This window comes from Anoplophora glabripennis, unplaced genomic scaffold, assembly GCF_000390285.2.
Source record: "Anoplophora glabripennis isolate ALB-LARVAE unplaced genomic scaffold, Agla_2.0 scaffold147, whole genome shotgun sequence".
Taxonomy (NCBI): Eukaryota; Metazoa; Arthropoda; class Insecta; order Coleoptera; family Cerambycidae; genus Anoplophora; species Anoplophora glabripennis.
The window spans coordinates 588,330-606,679 of NW_019416251.1; the positions used below are offsets into that span (position 1 = coordinate 588,330).

Sequence of the window (18,350 nt, forward strand, 5' to 3'; positions counted from 1 at the left end):
GAATTTATCCTAAAAGCCGGCACAATAAAATTTAAATTACAAAAAGACATTTTACGCCACTAACGTATAAAAATAGTAAAAAAGCGACAATATGGTTTGTGAGTGACTTACTTTTCTCGAGAAACTGGTGTAAACACAGAGTTACATTAAGATATCATATTTCGACCACACGTTGCGGCACTGTCAAACGGCGTCGCGACGAAAACTACCCCACGGACGACGTCGGGGGTTGCGCGATGCCTGCGAGCCCCCGAACACGGCACATGCGCAGGACGAACATCAATAATCTGATTGTCGTGTAAGTGTTACTACTAACCTATTATTTTTGCATATTCTTAGACCTGGGAAGCGCTTTTTAGTACTGTATTTCCTTTATTAAATTTTTAAATAGCCGTTTTTTTTAATTAACTGTATTTTAACGATACAGAACATAAAACAGCAGCAGCAGTAAAATTACAGGTTAAATAGGGTCTCCTGGGGCGGCGAAATATTAATATCTGCATACCTAGACATCTAAAAATAGTTCCTAAGGGGAAATAAACCTGCCAACATTTCCTTGTTATAATTTTTCTATCCACACCGACACCAACATGATAAATATCAGAAGAAAGGTGCTATATAACATATAAAAGAAAAATAAAAACAAAATTTAAAATATTTAATTTAGTAAACATACTTTCTCAAAAATGCTTAAGAGAACTGATATACGTTATACATTTGGAAAGGATATTATCTCAATGTCTCTAAATGTCTAAGGTCTCATAAATTACGTGTCTTTATCATTCATTAAACAATCCTCGTCTTTCTGCCTCCCCTTGACGCTATTTTATTCATAACCTGATACAACATTATGAAATTCTTCTCTAATTTTAAATTAGTACCTATCTATTTATTATCAAATAAGTTATAAAAAAACTGCAGAGGCTTAAACGTGAATACACAATTAGAATATGGAAAACGCCCAATAGTTTAATATAAAAATAAAGGAGAAGAAGAAGAATTGAATAACATAACCTAAAAGTTTAAATAACTGTCAACGTGAGGTGTGTGTTCAAGCGATATAAAAATGAATTTGTGGAACATTAAAAGTCTACCCATACCTCCAATAAACACATATAAAGCAGAAGACGCCAAAATAGGTAAGGTATAAAAAACCTACCTTAGTAAAGTGAGATATATAAAGCGTTATTCTTTTCCAGATATAAAGCACTTAAGTAAAGTATTCCGTGAAGGTAAAGAACACTTTGATAATGAGCACTATATGAGAGCGGAATATAAAGTCATGTCAGTAATTATATACCGAATGAAACAAAAATTCCGATGTGCAAAAGACTTTAAAGCTCTTGAGAAGATATGTAAAGCTTTAGATAATTATTTTGAAATCTGTATATCAAAGGATTTGAAAAACTTCATGAATCTTATTCCACCAAGATATACAGATGAAACGTATTTACCTAATAAAAGTGTATTAGATTACATTCTTGTACGTTTACAAGGCATGGTTAAGCTTTTAGAAAGAATTGTTGAGACATGCAAGATAACCGCTTATTTATTTAATAGAAGGTTACACACCGGCCACTTTTGGAAAATAGGATTCATAGTATTCTCGCTGGTGTCAAGAATATACATCCTTGCAAAATATGGTGCTAAGTTTATTTGTGAATTTTATAATAAACTGTTACCATTTTCACGTCAATTAAAAAACAGTGGACGTAATTGGTTACCTGAAAATTACGTTTTACCAACAGATCTTCAAAAGTGGATGAATGTGGACTGGTTAGACGTCGACGATGAATTACAAGTTATTGAAGCGTCTGAAATTCCAAGCATTACACAATTCTTTGATCTGGTTAACGATGATGATGATATTCAATTTTGTGATGAATATATTATGATTGATGACGATGATGTGAAACTTGGTAATGAATTTAACAAGCTAGTTGATGTCAAAGAAAGCATACAGAAGATGAGAGGATTTGACATGGATGAAGACATCGGTGAAGTTATAGAAGTTGATGATAGTTTATTTGAAGAAAGTATTGCTCCGCAAAGAGAAGGCATTAGTGAAATTAAGGAAAATAATTTTAATTTTGGTAGGAGTATTGAAATTAACGACAGTTTGCATTTACTTAATGAAAATACGTTTTCTGAAACATCGGACAAAGGCAGTATCAACGAAATAATTATTTTAGATAATTCTTTATCTAACTCAAAAGAAAACTGTAGCGAAATCAATGAGGTTATTGAACTTGATGATAGTTCTTTAATAATCAGTGAAAATGATGTCAACACACCTAATAACAGTCGGGTTATAAATATATTTGACAATTCTCTTTCTGATGTGAACCCTTCAGCTAGTTCTACCCCCTTATCGAATGTGTTACAATCTCGCCCTAATTCTATTAATTTAGAGAGGGAAGTCGTAACTCTGCCAAACACACCGGTACAAAGTAAAAGAAACAAACGAAATGAAGGAATGGTTAAAAAAGGGAGGAAAAATTTGAAAAATGATCACATCTCTTCTAGAAAATCTTCATTATTACAAACTGAGTTTGTTAGTTTATGTAATGAAGCTGTAACATTACCAAAGCCGTCTATAATAAGTAAAAGAAAGAAAAAGGAAAGAGTTCTTAAAAATAAAGTTCTTAATAAAAACATAATACCCGATTCCAAAAATTACCAATTGTTACAAACCAATTTTCATAGTTTAAGTAATGATACTGTAACGCTACCAAAATCATCTCCAATAGGTAAAAAAAACAAAAAGGAAAAACTTCGTAAAAATAAAGTGGATGGTAACTCTATAACCACTTCCCAACAAACTCCATTGTTGCAAACTGGTTTTGTGAGTTTAAGTAATGAAACTCTAAGGTTACCAAAATTATCCGCAGTAGTAGATAAAAGATATAAAAAACAAAAAAAAGCTCTTAAGAAGGCAAGTCCGAATAATGACTTTAAAACCATTTCTGAAAATTGTTCAATGTTAGAAACTGATGTTAGTTTGCATAACACACCTGCAATACGACAAAAATTATCTGTAATTTGTAAAAGAAATAGTGAAAATGTAAAAGCTGCGAAAACCAAAAATCTGAAAAATAAGTTGAGGAAACAGAGTAAATTAAACAATAAACAAGAAAAAGCTCTTAAAAAAGAGAATCTGAAAAATGGCCCAAATTCTAAAAGGAATAAGAATACAGCCAAAAATGATGAAGAAACTGTAATAAATATATCTGATTCATCTTCATTACAAGAAAATCAGAATGAGAATAGGATAAAAAGGAAGAAATTGAAATCTAAAAGAGACAGAAACACAATTAAAAGATATTTGAATTCTTCAAGTAAAAATAAGGTTGATACAAATGTATCTAAAAGTATCGTAAAGGATCCTTTTCTGAAAACGAAGAAAAGGGAAACAAAGCAAAATGGTAAAGTTTTGTCAAACGTTGCAAATGCAAGACAAATCCAAACCGAGTATGCAAATGATCGTAATAGGAAAAGGAAATGGGAAGGTGTTGATGAAAGCTCATGTGAAAAGGTGAAAAAATGTAAGAGCTCAATTAGTGAATGGCCAAAAATAAAAAGTCCAAAGGAAAATAAACTAGTTAGAAGAGTTCAATCTAATGTACAAAATTTGGATACAAATAGTGCACAAATAAAAATAAAACAGGACAAGCCTATTTTAATAAAAACTGCAATGGAAAGTAACACTTTAATTAGTGGGGTAAAGAGTAATAAACGGAAATTCAAAAAACCCAAAAAGAAAAATGTACAGAAGAATGCGGTACACGTTGCACAACAAACCAACAGTTTTAAACATTTATCAAATAAGAATACAAATAATTTGAAAAATAATCAATTTTCTTCACTTAAAAGGAAGAAATATAGGTATTTTCATTAAGAAAGCCAGATGAAAAGGAACATGAAATTGTGTTAAAAATGTACAATTATTTAAATTTGTTAAATAAAATATTTAAAACCTTGTATTTATTTTATTTATAATAAATCTTAACCAACCATAATTTTTTTTATTAATATATACCTAGACACTCTTTTATTTTATTGGTTGTTTCCGCCACAATGAAAATAGAAATTTTAAAGAAATAACCTTTCACTAAATGGGTCAGTGTAGAAGTTACTTTTATAAATTTAATTTTGCCCACAAACGTTTCAATGTGAAAGTCTATAATTGTTCACTATAAGCAAGGCCGAATTAACCTCTGGTGGGGCCCGGGGCTACAAGCTCTACGCGGGCCCTTTCCAAGAAAAAAAATTAAAGTGATATTAAATTTCAAAACCTAAACAGGTTCTTGTTCGATTCTAAAAAAAAAGCTAAAATTAATTTTGCCAGATCTTGCCGAGGCCCCTGGATCTCATGAGGGCCAGAATTGCAGCCTCCTCGTTAATCCCGCCCTGACTATATGACAAATTTATTTTTTTTTTAATATATACATTTAAAGTAATGTAAGGACAATAATATATAAAAAAAAGAAATTCAATTCGGCTTTATTTTTATTGTTNATGAAAAGGAACATGAAATTGTGTTAAAAATGTATAGTTATTTAAATTTGTTAAATAAAATTTTTATAATCTTGTATTTATTTTATTTATAATAAATCTTAACCATCATTTTTTTTATTTCATTGGTTATTTCTGCCACAATGAAAATAGAAATTTTAAATAAATAACCTCTCGCTAATAATGGATCAGAGTAGAGGTTAATTTTATAAATTTAATTTTGCCCGACCGCAAATATCTCACTGCAAAAGTTCATTATTGTTAACTATGAGACTTAAAATACATTTAAAGTAATAATATAAAAAAACATTTCAATTCAGCTTTTCCTTTATTATATTTTTTATATATTTCAGAATATTTATCGTAAACTGTTTTTACACTTGAGCAGATGGAAGGAAATACATTTTACAATAATTCATAAATTTCACAGTACAAAATTCCAACATTCAGTCATAAGTGCAACTTAGTTTTAAAGATTAAAATCACTTTATAAATATTTATTCTTTTCCAACAATAGGTTTGGGCCTCGTTTTAAATATAATTTTATTTTTTATGATGCACTTTACCAAGTACTCGGTACTACTGTCAGTCTTCCTTTTCTCTAATAACGCAAACGGTTTTTCCAATTTAGTTTCCTTCCCGTACAAAAGGTGGTGTCCTATGATGAGCACGGGACTTCCGGACTTGGTAAAATATAAATCGCCTATTATTTTACCCTCCAAACTCGACTCGGAGTGAGATTCTAGATCACCTTGAAGTTCTATTATCGCCCATTCGTTAGATAAACCCTCACCTGCTCTGAAAATAAAAAAAAAAGTTGAAACAACGCATTAATATAAAATTAGATTGATTTAAACAGCATATCCAAGGATTTTTGCCATAGCATATCGACAATGGTGAAAAATGGAAAAATGCAGACGGTTCAAATTATGAAAAATTGCATCGTTGAAATGGTGTAAACAGATATTTTTAGTTTTTGATATACAGGTTTGGTATTAAAAAAAAAATTGCCATGAATATGTGTTCTCGTTGCTCTAGCTCCGATAACGTTAGGGAAAAATTAATTAAAAAAAAATTATTTGTCTCAATATACTACAGGGTGTCCCGAAATTAATGTAACAAGAGAGTGACCGCAAAAATCTCCCGTTTTTTTCACAATTCACAGAGAATAGATAAAAAATATGTTTTTGGTCTCAAATTAATCGTAAAAAATTAAGATGAGCATAGCTTTTAGTTTTTTGAAAATTTTCAAAAATCACCCCTATTTAGGGGTTGAAAAGACGCCTACAATGAAAAATTGAATATTACCAATAAATATCAAAACTATTAGCATGTGAATTTTTCTACCGAATGATTCTTGATTTATTCTCATGACTGAAATAAGCGTGTTGAATTAGAAAATCCACTATTAAGCGCACTCAGGGGGTGGAATCATCCCCAAAAATAGAGAATATCAGAATTAATTGTAAAAATTCAAAAAAAAAATTATATAATTCACATGCTAATAGTTTTTATATCAATTAGCAATATTCAAATTCTTCATTTTTGGCATTATTTCAACCCCTAAGTAGGGGTGATTTTTTAAATTTTCAAAATACTAAAAGCTATGCTCATTTCAGTTTTCTACGATAAGTAATTTGCGACCAAAAACATATTTTTATGTATTTTTTTATTATCCGCGAATTGAGAAAAAACGGGCGAAAATCAAAGATTCTTAGGACAAATTTAGGGGACCTGTATTTTTTTTTTGCCAAGTGGGTCCCTCTCTCGAAGTTACAGCCCCCTGAAATCCACTTCTAAGAATTATCTTTTTTTTATATCTCAGAACTCAGAACCTTGTACGAGAATCACTAAATTTAGTACACCAGGGGCTTCATCACATGTAGAATCTGATAGTGCTATGCTTTTTGGCGGGAAACCCCCTTCAGATAGTTTTTCGTGGGCCCTCTTGTCTTTGGAGCCAAAAAAATTTGGTCGCATATTTAAATTTCTTAAAAATTATTAGTCCGCTAGAAAGCCATTAAATTTAGAAACTTTTTTGTGGCTTCATACTTTTTTCATGAAACACAATGTTTTGGAAAAAATGTCAAAATGTGATCGAATGCATATCGTGATTTGCCATTTTCCTTAAAAAAACATTGCGTTTTACGAAAAAAATTGCAAGGGACAAAAAAATTTCTAAATTCAATGGTTTTCTAGCTAACTAATAATTTTTAAGAAATTTAAATATGCGATAAAATTTTTTTGGTTCCAAACACAAGGGGGCCCACAAAAATTGTCTAAAGGGGGTTCCCCGCCAAAAAGTGTAGCACTATCAGATTCCACATGTCATAAAACCCCTGTGTACCAAATTTAGTGATTCTCGTACAACATGGTTTTGAGATATACAAAAGACATTTTTAGGGGCAGATTTCTGGGGGCTGTAACTCCGAAAGAGGGGGCCACTTGGCAAAGAGAAAAAATACGGGTCCCCTAAATTTGTTTTAAAAATCTATGTCCAAATTTTGTTGCATTAATTTCGGAACACCCTGTATGCCCAAATAACGAAAAAATATCTAAGTATCGAAATCTGTATAATCATTCTAATAACGCCATAATGGCACATTTTTAAATTCGAGCCACCCTGTATGCTCCACCGTTTTCTATATCTCCAAAGTAGACATTATAATTTTGGACATAAGGAAACTATTGCACCTGAACTGAATCCAATTGGTCTTACAATATTTTTTGCCATTTTATAAACAATATATAATGGAGAGGTAAATCGTTAGCGAAAAGAAAGAGATTGTAAATTGTATTATTTATTTAAAGTAATTTTTAACAACAACTGAACATTTTAAACATAAAAACTAAGTTATTTCACACAATACAAATTTTATAAAATTCACTAGTATCGGAATTTCTTGAATAGCGGATGTTTGTTTTGTGAGGAAGGCTTTTTATATTCGTAATAAACTGCATCGTCTGCGCCCGATATAGATCCCATATTTCCGATACGTCGGCTTGCGCCGGAACCACCTTTCAGCCCACCTTCTCCCGGTATACGCTCGTCTTCGCAATCGATGTCGCTAGCGGCCAACACCTAGAAATCGGAATTAAAACTCGAACCGAACAAAATTTTTATACACTTACTTGCTGGAGTAGTTGCCCTTGTTCTTCTCTCGTTTTATAAAGCAGATCGGGCTCCTCGTCCATACCCGCCAGCTTAGTAATAACCTTGTAGCTGTAACCCTGATTTACCAAGAACCGCTGCCTTTTTCTCGAGTAATTCATCTCCATAGTATCTTGCGATACCAGCGTGTAAAAGAAGGCGTTGTACTCTTCGGCAATGGCGCCTTTCTTGGCACGGAGGATACGACCCAATCGTTGGGCCTCCTGCCTCCTGGAGCCTCCCTGCGAGGATATCTGGATAAGGACGTTTGCTTCGGGCAAGTCAAAGGATGTGTCGGCGACTTTACTTACAAAAATGGTGTTTACCTGGAAGATAAGTTATTATTTTAATTTCAACTTATCAATATTAAATTATTTTATAGTAAAAAAAGTGGTTTTTGGTGAAACGATTGAACAGTGTTTATGTGTCCTCATTGATAAATTTTGTGTGATAATGGTATGCACATTAATAAACGAATAAAAATTTTTTTTGGGAAATATTCTCTAAATTTTTCGAACATTCTCGGAGAACGAGTGCGAACTTTGCAGAACTTGCGTCACTAATTTAAGTAAACACTACATTATTAGAAAACCTACTTACCTTTGGATTAAACTTAAAATTCTGCAGGATCTGTATCCTTTCGCCTTGCGAAGTGGGTCCATAGATGTAAGGTTTGTTCATTTTAATGGCATAGTGCTTTAGGGCAAACACATTATCAGAGAACACTATAGTCTTGTCTCCTCTCCTTTCATGGTACCGGATTAAATATTGTGTCGCTCGGAACTTATTCGGATTCATCACGTACAACAACAGACTCTTGCTCGTTTTACAGACTAGATATTCCCTGTAAAATTCAGGGGTCATGGGACACCATACCTCGGCGCACTGAACTCTTGCAATATAACCTAAATAAAAATAGTATCAAACGTTTATACATTATTACGTGAATTTTTAGAAGTTTGTTACCTCTTTTTTGCAGTTCTAACCAATTCGCTTCGTACAATTTAGGGCCGATGAGGAAATTTAAATCGGCTATCTTGTCATCCTCTCTAAGTAAAGTGGCTGTTAGACCCAATTTGCAGTGGGACTGAACGATCGTCAATACCCTCCTGAACATCTTTGCCGGTATCGTGTGTACCTCGTCTAATACCATAATGCCCCATTCCTGTTCCTTCAGCCACTTCATTGTTTGTTCGGCTTCCCAAGAACGACGTTGGGTATGCGTGATCATAGAGTAAGTTGTTACCAAGACGCTACAGCCCTTAAAAGAGAATTTCGAGGGTACGATAAATTTTTGCATATATCCGAGAAAAATTAATAATAGTACATACCATCGGTTTATCTTTTGCTTCAGATGTAAATCTGCAGATCATACTGTCGTCCGCAGTTGACCACATTTTAAATTGCTGCTTCCACTGTTCGACGGACACGCCAGAATTGCATAAAACTAAAGCTCTTTTCCTAACGGTACAACAAGCGGTAACTCCCACCAAAGACTTTCCAGCTCCACAAGGTAAAACAATTACGCCAGATCTAGCTCTACCATTTCCAAACATTTTTCTGAGGCTCTTTTCTTGGTAGGGCCTAAGAACCGCGGACGGCCTTAAGTCTACATTTATGTCCGGATTTATGGTATCATTTCTATAAAATAAAAAATGTACCATATGAACTCGTCATAAAACTTTATAAAAAAGTGTACTACCTGAAGTCATATTCTGCTAAAAGCGGGTGTTCTAATTCAATGCACCTTTTTTGTATAACTTCTATCTTTTCTTGGTTAACCTCAAAAGATACAGTCTGTAAATTAGTGTCCTCCTCATCTTCCTCGTTGTCCATTTTATCATAAAAATTTGTTATATCGTCTGGTACTATAGTTGCACCGTCAGGATTATTGGTCTGATCTGTGGATGTACCAGGTTTTGCACCAAATGTAGGAACATTTTTCTTATCTTGTACCTAAACACAACCTTTCACTCAACAAAATATGTATATAATAAGTATCATCTTTCCTCGACTAATTTAAAATTTGTACACATACCTGCGTAATAAGTTCCTCGCTTTCATTTTCAACATTCCTTCGTAAACGACACTCTTGTATCACAGGATCTTTTAGCAACTTCTGCAAAATTTCAGGATACGGACTTTCAACAAAATATTTGTTATGCTTAAGAACCAGTTTAACCTTACCATAAGACAAAGTACACAACTTTATAAATTCAACAATCCCATCGGGCACACTTGTTTTACTTAATCTTTTCAAGTATTCAATAATATCATTAGTTTGAAGCCCTACACTTACGGCTGCATATAACGAATAAGCTGTTAATTTATATTCGTGTATGTGTTCAGGTCTACAAACAGGTTCGGAAATAGCAATAAGAAAATCGTGTGCATGTTTATAAACTGGAGAATACGATTCTAAGAAAATATGACCATTGGGGGCCACCCAAAGAGGCCGTGAAACATTGTCAGGTTTCAATATCATCTGTGAACGGTAATCTTTGGCACCAAATTCGTCTTCTTGAATACTTTGATCGTTCTTCTCAGCATCACGGGCTGCGGCCCCTGGTACAGCTGCTTCTTCAGTGTCGTTGGTTTCCTCTTCTTCATAAGTCCACGCGTCATCTTCCTCTTTTTTGCGTTTTTTTGAAGCCTTACCTTCACTTTTACTACTAAATCTTTTTGGAGGGCCCATTTTACATTTGTGTTATTTTGTTTGTGTTAAAACAATTTAAAATATATAATAAAAAAACGGTTGCTGTATTTTACACGAAATTGATCCCGAAAACATGTAATCTTTCGCAAGTTTCAACAATTGTTTGACGTTTTGACGTTTGTATGGTTTGACAATTTACAATTCAATTTCCAATTTGACAGATGACGTATAGAGAAGACCATTGAACATGAAGTTATAGAGTGGAAAAAAACTATGAGCCGCATGTAGGATTGAGCATTTTCAGATTTACAATTTTTTAGATTAAAATCCATTAAACAAATCTAGCAATACTGCATTAAAAATCGCAAATCCCCAATCTTGGACTCTAAAAGAGAAGACCCAGTCACAGTGACGCAACCTTAACTTTTGGCGGGAATGTTCTTTAGGTTATTTCTTTATGCTATTTCTGTTTGTATCATTATTATTTAAATAAAACACGTAAAAAAAGTACTTACATTTTAATCAATATAGGCATTTTCACTATAATTATTTGTAAATATCATAAGGTAGAAATAAAAATTATAAAATTGAATAATTCAATACTATACAGAAATCAACCAATTCAATACACATCATACGTTGCCAACCTATAAAACTAAAGTTTCCGAACCGATATACTACATGAGAACAATTAATCAAAAGTTTTATGTAATAACAAGTACTTTTTAATAGAAATGTAGAGGTTATCCAAATAGTAAAATAACTTTTACATTTCGAATTTCGATGAACATACGAAATTATTGGTATCCTACACGTTTAGTGTATTTGTCTTTACTAACCAGCCTTACCATCCATTTTACCTAAAGTTGACGTCTGCTTCTCTGTCAGGACTGACACGTGATTTTTATTTGCAGGTTAGAACTTCAATTCTCGCATGGTTTGTTTACTTTACAAAATACCGGTAGATCAGTTTTACGTTCTAATGTAGTTTGAAATGTCTTCAACTAAAATTCACAATGTACGATTTTATACGTCTGAACCACGAGCAATTCGTTGCATGGCACTTCAACCCGACACAAAAAAGTTAGCTGTGTCTAGGTAGCTATATATGTTTACTAAAACAGCTGTTCTAAGTACTAACGTTTATTTTTAGGGTAGATGCAAGCATAGAAATATGGAATATAACTAATCTGTGGTTTATAGAGAAAACGATAGCCCCTGAATCTGAGAATTTCAGTATCGAGAGTTTAAAATGGTTTAACAACCGATTATTTAGTGTAGGCCTTCACGGTCTTCTGATAGAATATGATTTGTATAAACTAGCTGTAAGAAATAGATCAACTGTCACTGGTGAAGCTGCGTTCTGTTTAGATATTCATTCATCGAAGTCTCAAATAGCCATCGGCACAGAACAGGGTTATTTGAATATTTTTACAATCGAGGAAGATGGAGTTTGTTTCGAAAAGTTCTTAGACAAACAGGAAGGTAGAATAATGTGTCTCAAGTATGATACAAGTGGAGAGTTTATCGTTTCTGGCAGCATCGACGCTATTAGAATATGGAATGTAGAATCAGGTGATTGTTTTATCGAAATAAAATGTAAGTGACAAATTATACTATTTTTCTGGTTTATTTTTTAGGACATGCAATTCATAAAATGACTACAGGAAGATCGGAAGCCAATAAACCCACAATTGTTTGGTGTTTAGAAGTGACCAGTGATTTTACAATAATTAGCGGCGATTCTAGGGGGAAGTTAACATTCTGGGATGGTAAAATTGGTGCCCAGTTAGAAAGTTATCAGTCTCATCAAGCTGATATACTATCCGTGGTTTTATCAGAAGACGAAAATAGTCTGTGTTGTGCTGGCGTTGATCCAAATATTATAAATTATGCGAAAGTTAGCGTTAAAGGTAATTATTTATTTATTTATTTAGGTAAAACAGAAAACCTTAACTAAATTAAAAAAAAAAGACAACTAACATTAAATATAAAAATATAAGTACTACACAAAATAGAGCAATCAAAATATAAAATTTAGACAAACCTTTATGCTCTGAATGACTTTAGAATTTTGCAAAATAATGCCCAAATTTTTAAAAACAAATGTGGTTACAAAACTAATACGCTCGTCAAACGATAATCTTGTGTCAAATGTAACGCCAAGCTCAGTAAATTGCATAACTCTATTTAGAAATACCTATATAGCGTGTCTTGTAAATATGTTATAACTTTTTAATATTGTGAACAAGATTCTGTATTTTCTTCATTTACAATTTCAGGAGACACACAGAAGTGGGTAAAAAGCACCCAGAAACACATCCACGACCACGACGTAAACGCGTTAATTTTCTGTAACAATAAACTTTACTCGGGTGGAGCTGACAGCTATTTGGCAGGCAGTTGCCACGCCCCAAAAACAGTTTTAAAAATGCCACCCATCTTGCAAGGTCCATGCGTACATTTAGCAACGGAAGCGAGGTGTCTCATGTTAAGATATTCCAAACACGTCGAGGTCTGGACGTTAGGAAGAAGCGAAAACACCGATTCCAACTATAGGGGGCTCATTACATTAAAAGAAGAACCAAAAAAATTATTGGTTTTGCAAAGAGTTATTAAGGATTATGATGGGGATGAGGAAAAACTAGGAGTATTGTTTTCTTGTATTTCTAATAACGGCAAGTGGATTATATTTAGTACCAGTTTGGGAGTTAGGCTGTTTCAGCTTGATTATGTAAGTACGTTTATTTTATTTTTTGTATTTATAACATTTTTTAAATTAGAGCTTTTCAATTTGATTTTTTTCTCTCTATTTATAAGCGGAACAAATAAATGATATTTAACTACACATTATTTTATAAAATTGATGTTTCAGGTGGAGGAAAAACCAAGTCTCTTGAAAGTAGACGACCTAGAGAACAAAGAGGTGCCATGCGTTAATGCAACCTTTACGCCAAGTAATTCTCAGTTTATAACGGCACCAAACACTGGTGGATTGTTTGTATATGACATAAAATATGACAGAGTGTCGATAAGCCAAACTTTGGAAAGTCTAGGTTATTTTATTATTCCTTATTTATTCGAGTATATAATTTTTTTTCTTATGTATTTCTTAGAACATATATCCACAATAAGTTTTTTATTTTGTTGCAGATTTGTCGGACACCGTAACATTTTTGACTGTATCTGCCTGTGGTAAATATCTGGTAGCGGCTGATCCTTGTAGCAACATCGTGGTGTGGGTTAGGAAAAATGAAAAATGGAACAGTCACTGTAAATTGCCTAAATATCAGTATCCCCCTACTGCTATGGCGATTCATCCTAACACAGCTTGTTTGGTGGTGGCCTATTCCGATAATAGTGTAAATTTAACAATTTTAAATAATTTTTTATATTATTAACCATGTTTTTTCAGATCGTAGAATACGATATTAAGAAAAGGGCTTTTTCCACATTTTCAAGGCGCTTACAAAAATTTTTTTTCACGCAATGGAAACTCAGGACGTATCCCTTTAGAAATATAACATTTGATCCAAGGGTGGACAATATTGTGATTCTTCATGATGATGGCAATATCATTATTATCGACAAAGACAAGGTAATGTGATACATTTTTTTAACAGGGTTTGGGTATTTTGCCGTGTATTTTTATTAGATCTGCCATTTTCAAGAATCAATGTAAATCAATTCATAGATTTTTCAATTTAGCAAATAGTTTTTGTTAAATATTTTTTTCATTATATTTATAGATTTTGTATGGTTTTGTGGCATTTAACTTTTTTCCTTTACAAACCATTGCGCTACTTGTGAACGATTTAGGGGATTACTGATACATGTGTGTTTAAAAAAATTGAGAATAGTTCCTTTTGCAAACAATGTTTCTAATTATGTTCATAAATTTCGTTCTACGAAATGAATTTGTTATTTGTACGAAATGTATAAAGATCTCCTCTCTCTCCGTCTGTACTAGTGCTGGCAACTGAAATCGATTTTTTGGATAGTCGGTTAACCGGTTTCACTTTTTTCCGGTTTTTGCCAGCACTAGTCTGTACGTCTGTGTCGGACGGTCGGTCGGTCAGTCTCTTTCTTTCTGCCTCTCTGGTAATTTTTTTGATGAAAAACTCATATTCACTACTACTGCAAATAAAAGATGTAACTGAGAGCGACATCTAGTTGCCAATGCTGCTAACCGCCCGAGACCTACAAAGAGGCCAAGAAATGGCAGAAAGCGACCTGTATTGCAGGTACAGTGACCAGTGTCACCCCTGTGAGGTCAAAAGCAAAGTTTTAAGCGATGGTATTGCCAGAAACAACTACTCTACGGACTATATGGTCCGGCTAGCAATGAATTACACCAGCAATACCATTAAATACGGCAAGATCTCTTTGTAGGTCTCAGGCAGTTAGCGTTACATTTTTCATTTGTACTTCTTTCCTGGATTTAAGGAATCTAAGCAGATGGATCGTTCATCGGTTGTCGCACCTGTGGTATAATGACGAGGGCTAACAAATCCGAAACCGGTATATGTCTGGTGGGCTCGGCCGACGCATAATCCTAGCTGTATTTAATGAGTAGTTGTTTCCGTATCATCACTTATTACTTCGACTGTTTTACCCCGTCCTCACAGTAGAGACTCTCGCCCCCGTCCGCATTGTTCAGTTTTACCCGCGTCCCATTAACTGCATCCACAGCTGGGGCGGCTGAATAAGGCGCGATAACATCTGACGTGCAATGCATCAGTGTCCGTCCGGTAGCGCCGCCGACTGACGTTCGGCTATGCGCTTCCATTTACCCGTGCGTCACCAGCGCCTTCGCGGGACCCGGTGATTAATTAACGTGGCGGAATGGGGACTGCATAAATCAAATGGCGCGGAATGGCTGCAAACTTGCATATTGCCGGGGAAGTTTTGGTGTCTTTATTGTCGTGGGGACGCCATCAGCGCTTCTACCAACGTATACGAACGGCCACAATAAACGTCTTTGATTTAGTTAGGGTCGATTTTAAGGTCTTAGATGTTGGATGTTAATTCAATATTTGATCGTTTTAACAAATTTTTGAGATTAATTACTAATTTTAATAATACATAAAAAAGTAGTAGGTCTTTAAGCGAATTAATAATTTATTTCTGCCTTGCTTTATGCAAAAATAACTGGAATTGTCCGTTATCAGTATTAGCCATAATCAACTGTGATTCATTTTCTGTTGTTTTTACTGTTTTCCAAACTGCACTCCCTCCCCAAATTACGGATCAGCAGTAACTGACGAATTAAATTGTCTTTTGTTTTAAATTGATTAGACAGTGATTGTTATCGTGTCATTTGGTAAAATAATTTGTTTCTAGCTTTGCTTTTTTTGCGTAATATTTAGTTTCGGTACACCATGTTTACCAAACGCGAATATCACGATATATTTTAAAGTCCCGTGAATAGTTTTGTTGTATCATCCTGCAAATGGCTCTACCTCATCCTGGATGTGCATCCTCATCGTTCATCAATTATTTTGGTGGCAATCAGCGGCTGACATAGTCATCTCCTGTACAGAAACGCCTGAAAATGCTGAAACCCGAAACTAATATGAAACTGCACTTGTCTGACTAATTAGTTATTCACCCACACTGTCAATGGCAGAATAATCTCGCTCGCTTGCGTGTAGAATGTTGAAGCAAACGATAGATGATGCTCATTTATTTGAATGCTAGATAACGTCGTCTTGTATCAAAGATTCTATAATTTTATAGCTTACTTGATTTATGAAGTAGCTACTCTTTAATTACTGTTAGGAAGCAAACGTTAAGATATATTAGATAAAAACAAATAAAAAAGCATTTCTTGCGACTTAAATCGTTGTTCTATTTGCAGCCGAAATTTTGGGGTGGAAAATGACCACAATCACGTTTCTTTCGGGCCTCTGTCGACTGGACTATTATAAATTAAAACCCCGGCGCATCAGTCCGGGCGACAAGTGCACATGACCGGAGAGCGCACAGTCGCGAATCGCAATTCATTATCGACACCGCAGCCGCGGTCCGGCCGTCTGTCCGTCCGTCCCGGGTGCGTTATCGCCGCCCGATATCGGCGTGCATGCACTTTGCTGCGACCGATGTGAACGCATAACTTATTCATGACACATAATGCTCGCCGCCCATTCGCCGCCGATCCGATAAAACACCGGTATTTATCACTGTCGCCCCCCCAGCCCACCGCCACCGCAGGCTCGGCTGGATTTACATTGACAGTTCTGTGCCGGTTGGTTTATCGGATAGGCCATCCATTTCGGGAGCCCGCTAATAGATTTTGGCGATTATTTCCCGTCGCCTTAGAGGGCGAATGCTTAATTTACTGTAGGTTTCGAAAGTTCGCTCGCTCCACGATCGGCTGTAATAAAAGATGCGGCGCAAAGAATATGTGCCTGCCGATAAAAAACTTTTTTTATGGACTGTGAAGTCTGTTTTGTAATTTTTCTTTAAAATCGATCATTTTTACCAATAATTCTCGAATTTTAATAATGATGCCAGCAAAATTTAACAAAGAATGGTTTACTTGTAATAAGGGACAGATCAATCCCGACCATATAGTTGCCACTACAACTTTGTTTCAGTGGTGTACATATACAGACAATGATGAGGGAATTTATTAGATTATTAGTTTAATCACTTCTTTTAGCTGTGGCCTTTATTGTTACAATATCGGACACAATTGAAAGAATAACGTATACAAGCGACGCTATCGCTTCTGCCGGATTATACGCTGTCGGAAAGCGCATTTACAAGCCACCGTTGTCCCATTATTCGATTGGCGATATTCTCTATTCGCGAGGCACCAGGAGAATTAATCTTTAATCATACAAAACGGATGTAATTGAATTCCCGTTAGTGCCGTTCGCTAATTAATCCCCTAATATCCACAACAGGTAATAAAAGTAAAGCTCTTTGCAAATGAAACCGGAGCGTCCCTGGCGGCTCTTTTTTTCGTTTAACGATACAGTATTACGTTTCTTATTTTGTAGCTGTATATATCCTGGATGAAACGGGAATACTGCTAAATTGTGTATCATTTTTTACAGGAAGCTTCTTGCAAAAACGCGAAAAAGCCCAAGATAGACAAAACGCGAGCTATTGAAAACGAAGGGGACAAAGTATCAGACAAAAGTTTCCGTGTTGTTAAAAAGGAGAAGGTAGGTTATTCAGACTAATGAAAACTATTAAATTTTATTGAATTACTACAACAATTCCGGATGTATTCCAAAAAGCTTCAGTAGTATATCATTTTATTTACAAATATTTCCTTTAGTAGTAGTAGTAGTAGTAGTAGTAGTGGTAGTGGTAGTGGTAGTAGTAGTGGTAGTAAGTAGTAGTATTTTTGGATTTTTTAATTTTTGGATCTTTTAATTGTTGGATTTTTTAATTTTTGAATCTTTTAATTAAATTTTGGAATTTTAAATTTTTGGATTTTTTAATTTTTGGAATTTTTAAATGTTGGATTTTTAATTTTTGAATTTTTTAATTAAATTTTGGATTTTTTAATTGTTGGATTTTTTAATGGTTGGATTTTTTAATTTTTGAATTTTTTAATTAATATTTGAATATTTTAAATTTTGGAATTTTTAATTTTTGGATTTTTTAATTTTTGAATTTTTTTAATGTTGGATTTTTTAATTTTTGAATTTTTTAATTAATATTTGGATATTTTAAATTTTGGAATTTTTAATTTGTGGATTTTTTAATTGTTGGATGTTTTAATTTTTGAATTTTTTAATTAATACTTGGATACTTTAAATTTTGGAATTTTTAATATTTGGATTTTTTAATTTTTGAATATTTTAATAAATATTTGGATAGATTAAATTTTGGAATTTTTAATTTTTGGATTTTTTAATAGTTGGATTTTTTAATTTTAGAATTTTATAATTAATATTTGGATATATTAAATTTTGGAATTTTTAACTTTTGGATTTTTTAATTGTTGGATGTTTTAATTTTTGAATTTTTTAATTAATATTTGGATACTGTACATTTTGGAATTTTTAA

The 18,350-nt window shown here is 33.7% G+C and overlaps 4 protein-coding genes across 4 annotated transcripts in view; 2 read left to right on the forward strand and 2 right to left on the reverse strand.

The window, feature by feature from the left end:
- Positions 1 to 1,037: 1,037 nt before the first annotated feature.
- LOC108909596 (MATH and LRR domain-containing protein PFE0570w-like) lies at positions 1,038 to 3,935 on the forward strand. The gene is made up of 2 exons (XM_018713978.1): positions 1,038 to 1,139; positions 1,200 to 3,935. Exons 1-2 carry the CDS (start codon positions 1,067 to 1,069, stop codon positions 3,896 to 3,898), a joined length of 2,772 nt encoding a protein of 923 aa, XP_018569494.1. The 5' UTR covers positions 1,038 to 1,066; the 3' UTR covers positions 3,899 to 3,935.
- Positions 3,936 to 4,908: 973 nt separating this feature from the next.
- On the reverse strand, positions 4,909 to 10,950 carry LOC108909615 (chromosome transmission fidelity protein 8 homolog). The gene is made up of 2 exons (XM_018714001.1): positions 10,838 to 10,950; positions 4,909 to 5,313 (listed from the first exon to the last, which is right to left on the reverse strand). Exons 1-2 carry the CDS (start codon positions 10,855 to 10,857, stop codon positions 5,013 to 5,015), a joined length of 321 nt encoding a protein of 106 aa, XP_018569517.1. The 5' UTR covers positions 10,858 to 10,950; the 3' UTR covers positions 4,909 to 5,012.
- LOC108909612 (DNA excision repair protein haywire) lies at positions 7,331 to 10,509 on the reverse strand. The gene is made up of 7 exons (XM_018713999.1): positions 9,705 to 10,509; positions 9,369 to 9,622; positions 8,998 to 9,307; positions 8,633 to 8,927; positions 8,267 to 8,571; positions 7,648 to 7,992; positions 7,331 to 7,597 (listed from the first exon to the last, which is right to left on the reverse strand). Exons 1-7 carry the CDS (start codon positions 10,359 to 10,361, stop codon positions 7,403 to 7,405), a joined length of 2,361 nt encoding a protein of 786 aa, XP_018569515.1. The 5' UTR covers positions 10,362 to 10,509; the 3' UTR covers positions 7,331 to 7,402.
- An 82-nt stretch (positions 10,951 to 11,032) lies between the features above and the next one.
- The window catches only part of LOC108909613 (U3 small nucleolar RNA-associated protein 4 homolog), a 10,567-nt gene continuing 3,249 nt past the window's right edge, over positions 11,033 to 18,350 (forward strand). The window contains exons 1-9 of the mRNA XM_018714000.1: positions 11,033 to 11,125; positions 11,237 to 11,420; positions 11,476 to 11,897; positions 11,963 to 12,235; positions 12,605 to 13,056; positions 13,198 to 13,378; positions 13,476 to 13,684; positions 13,738 to 13,920; positions 17,387 to 17,497. Coding sequence (XP_018569516.1) covers positions 11,317 to 11,420; positions 11,476 to 11,897; positions 11,963 to 12,235; positions 12,605 to 13,056; positions 13,198 to 13,378; positions 13,476 to 13,684; positions 13,738 to 13,920; positions 17,387 to 17,497 — 1,935 coding nt within the window. The 5' untranslated portion in view covers positions 11,033 to 11,125; positions 11,237 to 11,316. The remainder of the gene's footprint in view (positions 11,126 to 11,236; positions 11,421 to 11,475; positions 11,898 to 11,962; positions 12,236 to 12,604; positions 13,057 to 13,197; positions 13,379 to 13,475; positions 13,685 to 13,737; positions 13,921 to 17,386; positions 17,498 to 18,350) is intronic.

What these genes read in the sequence shown, in the direction of transcription:
- LOC108909596 (XM_018713978.1), top strand. Translation starts at nt 1,067, where the DNA reads ATGAATTTGTGGAACATTAAAAGTCTACCCATACCTCCAATAAACACA. An exon ending in AGCAGAAGACGCCAAAATAG is followed by an intron (nt 1,140 to 1,199) that starts GTAAGGTATAAA and finishes ATTCTTTTCCAG; the next exon opens with ATATAAAGCACTTAAGTAAA.
- LOC108909612 (XM_018713999.1), bottom strand. Translation starts at nt 10,361, where the DNA reads ATGGGCCCTCCAAAAAGATTTAGTAGTAAAAGTGAAGGTAAGGCTTCA. An exon ending in TTAGCAGAATATGACTTCAG is followed by an intron (nt 9,308 to 9,368) that starts GTAGTACACTTT and finishes TTTATTTTATAG; the next exon opens with AAATGATACCATAAATCCGG. An exon ending in GTTAGAACTGCAAAAAAGAG is followed by an intron (nt 8,572 to 8,632) that starts GTAACAAACTTC and finishes ATTTTTATTTAG; the next exon opens with GTTATATTGCAAGAGTTCAG.
- LOC108909615 (XM_018714001.1), bottom strand. Translation starts at nt 10,857, where the DNA reads ATGCCTATATTGATTAAAAT. An exon ending in ATGCCTATATTGATTAAAAT is followed by an intron (nt 5,314 to 10,837) that starts GTAAGTACTTTT and finishes TTTTATTTTCAG; the next exon opens with AGCAGGTGAGGGTTTATCTA.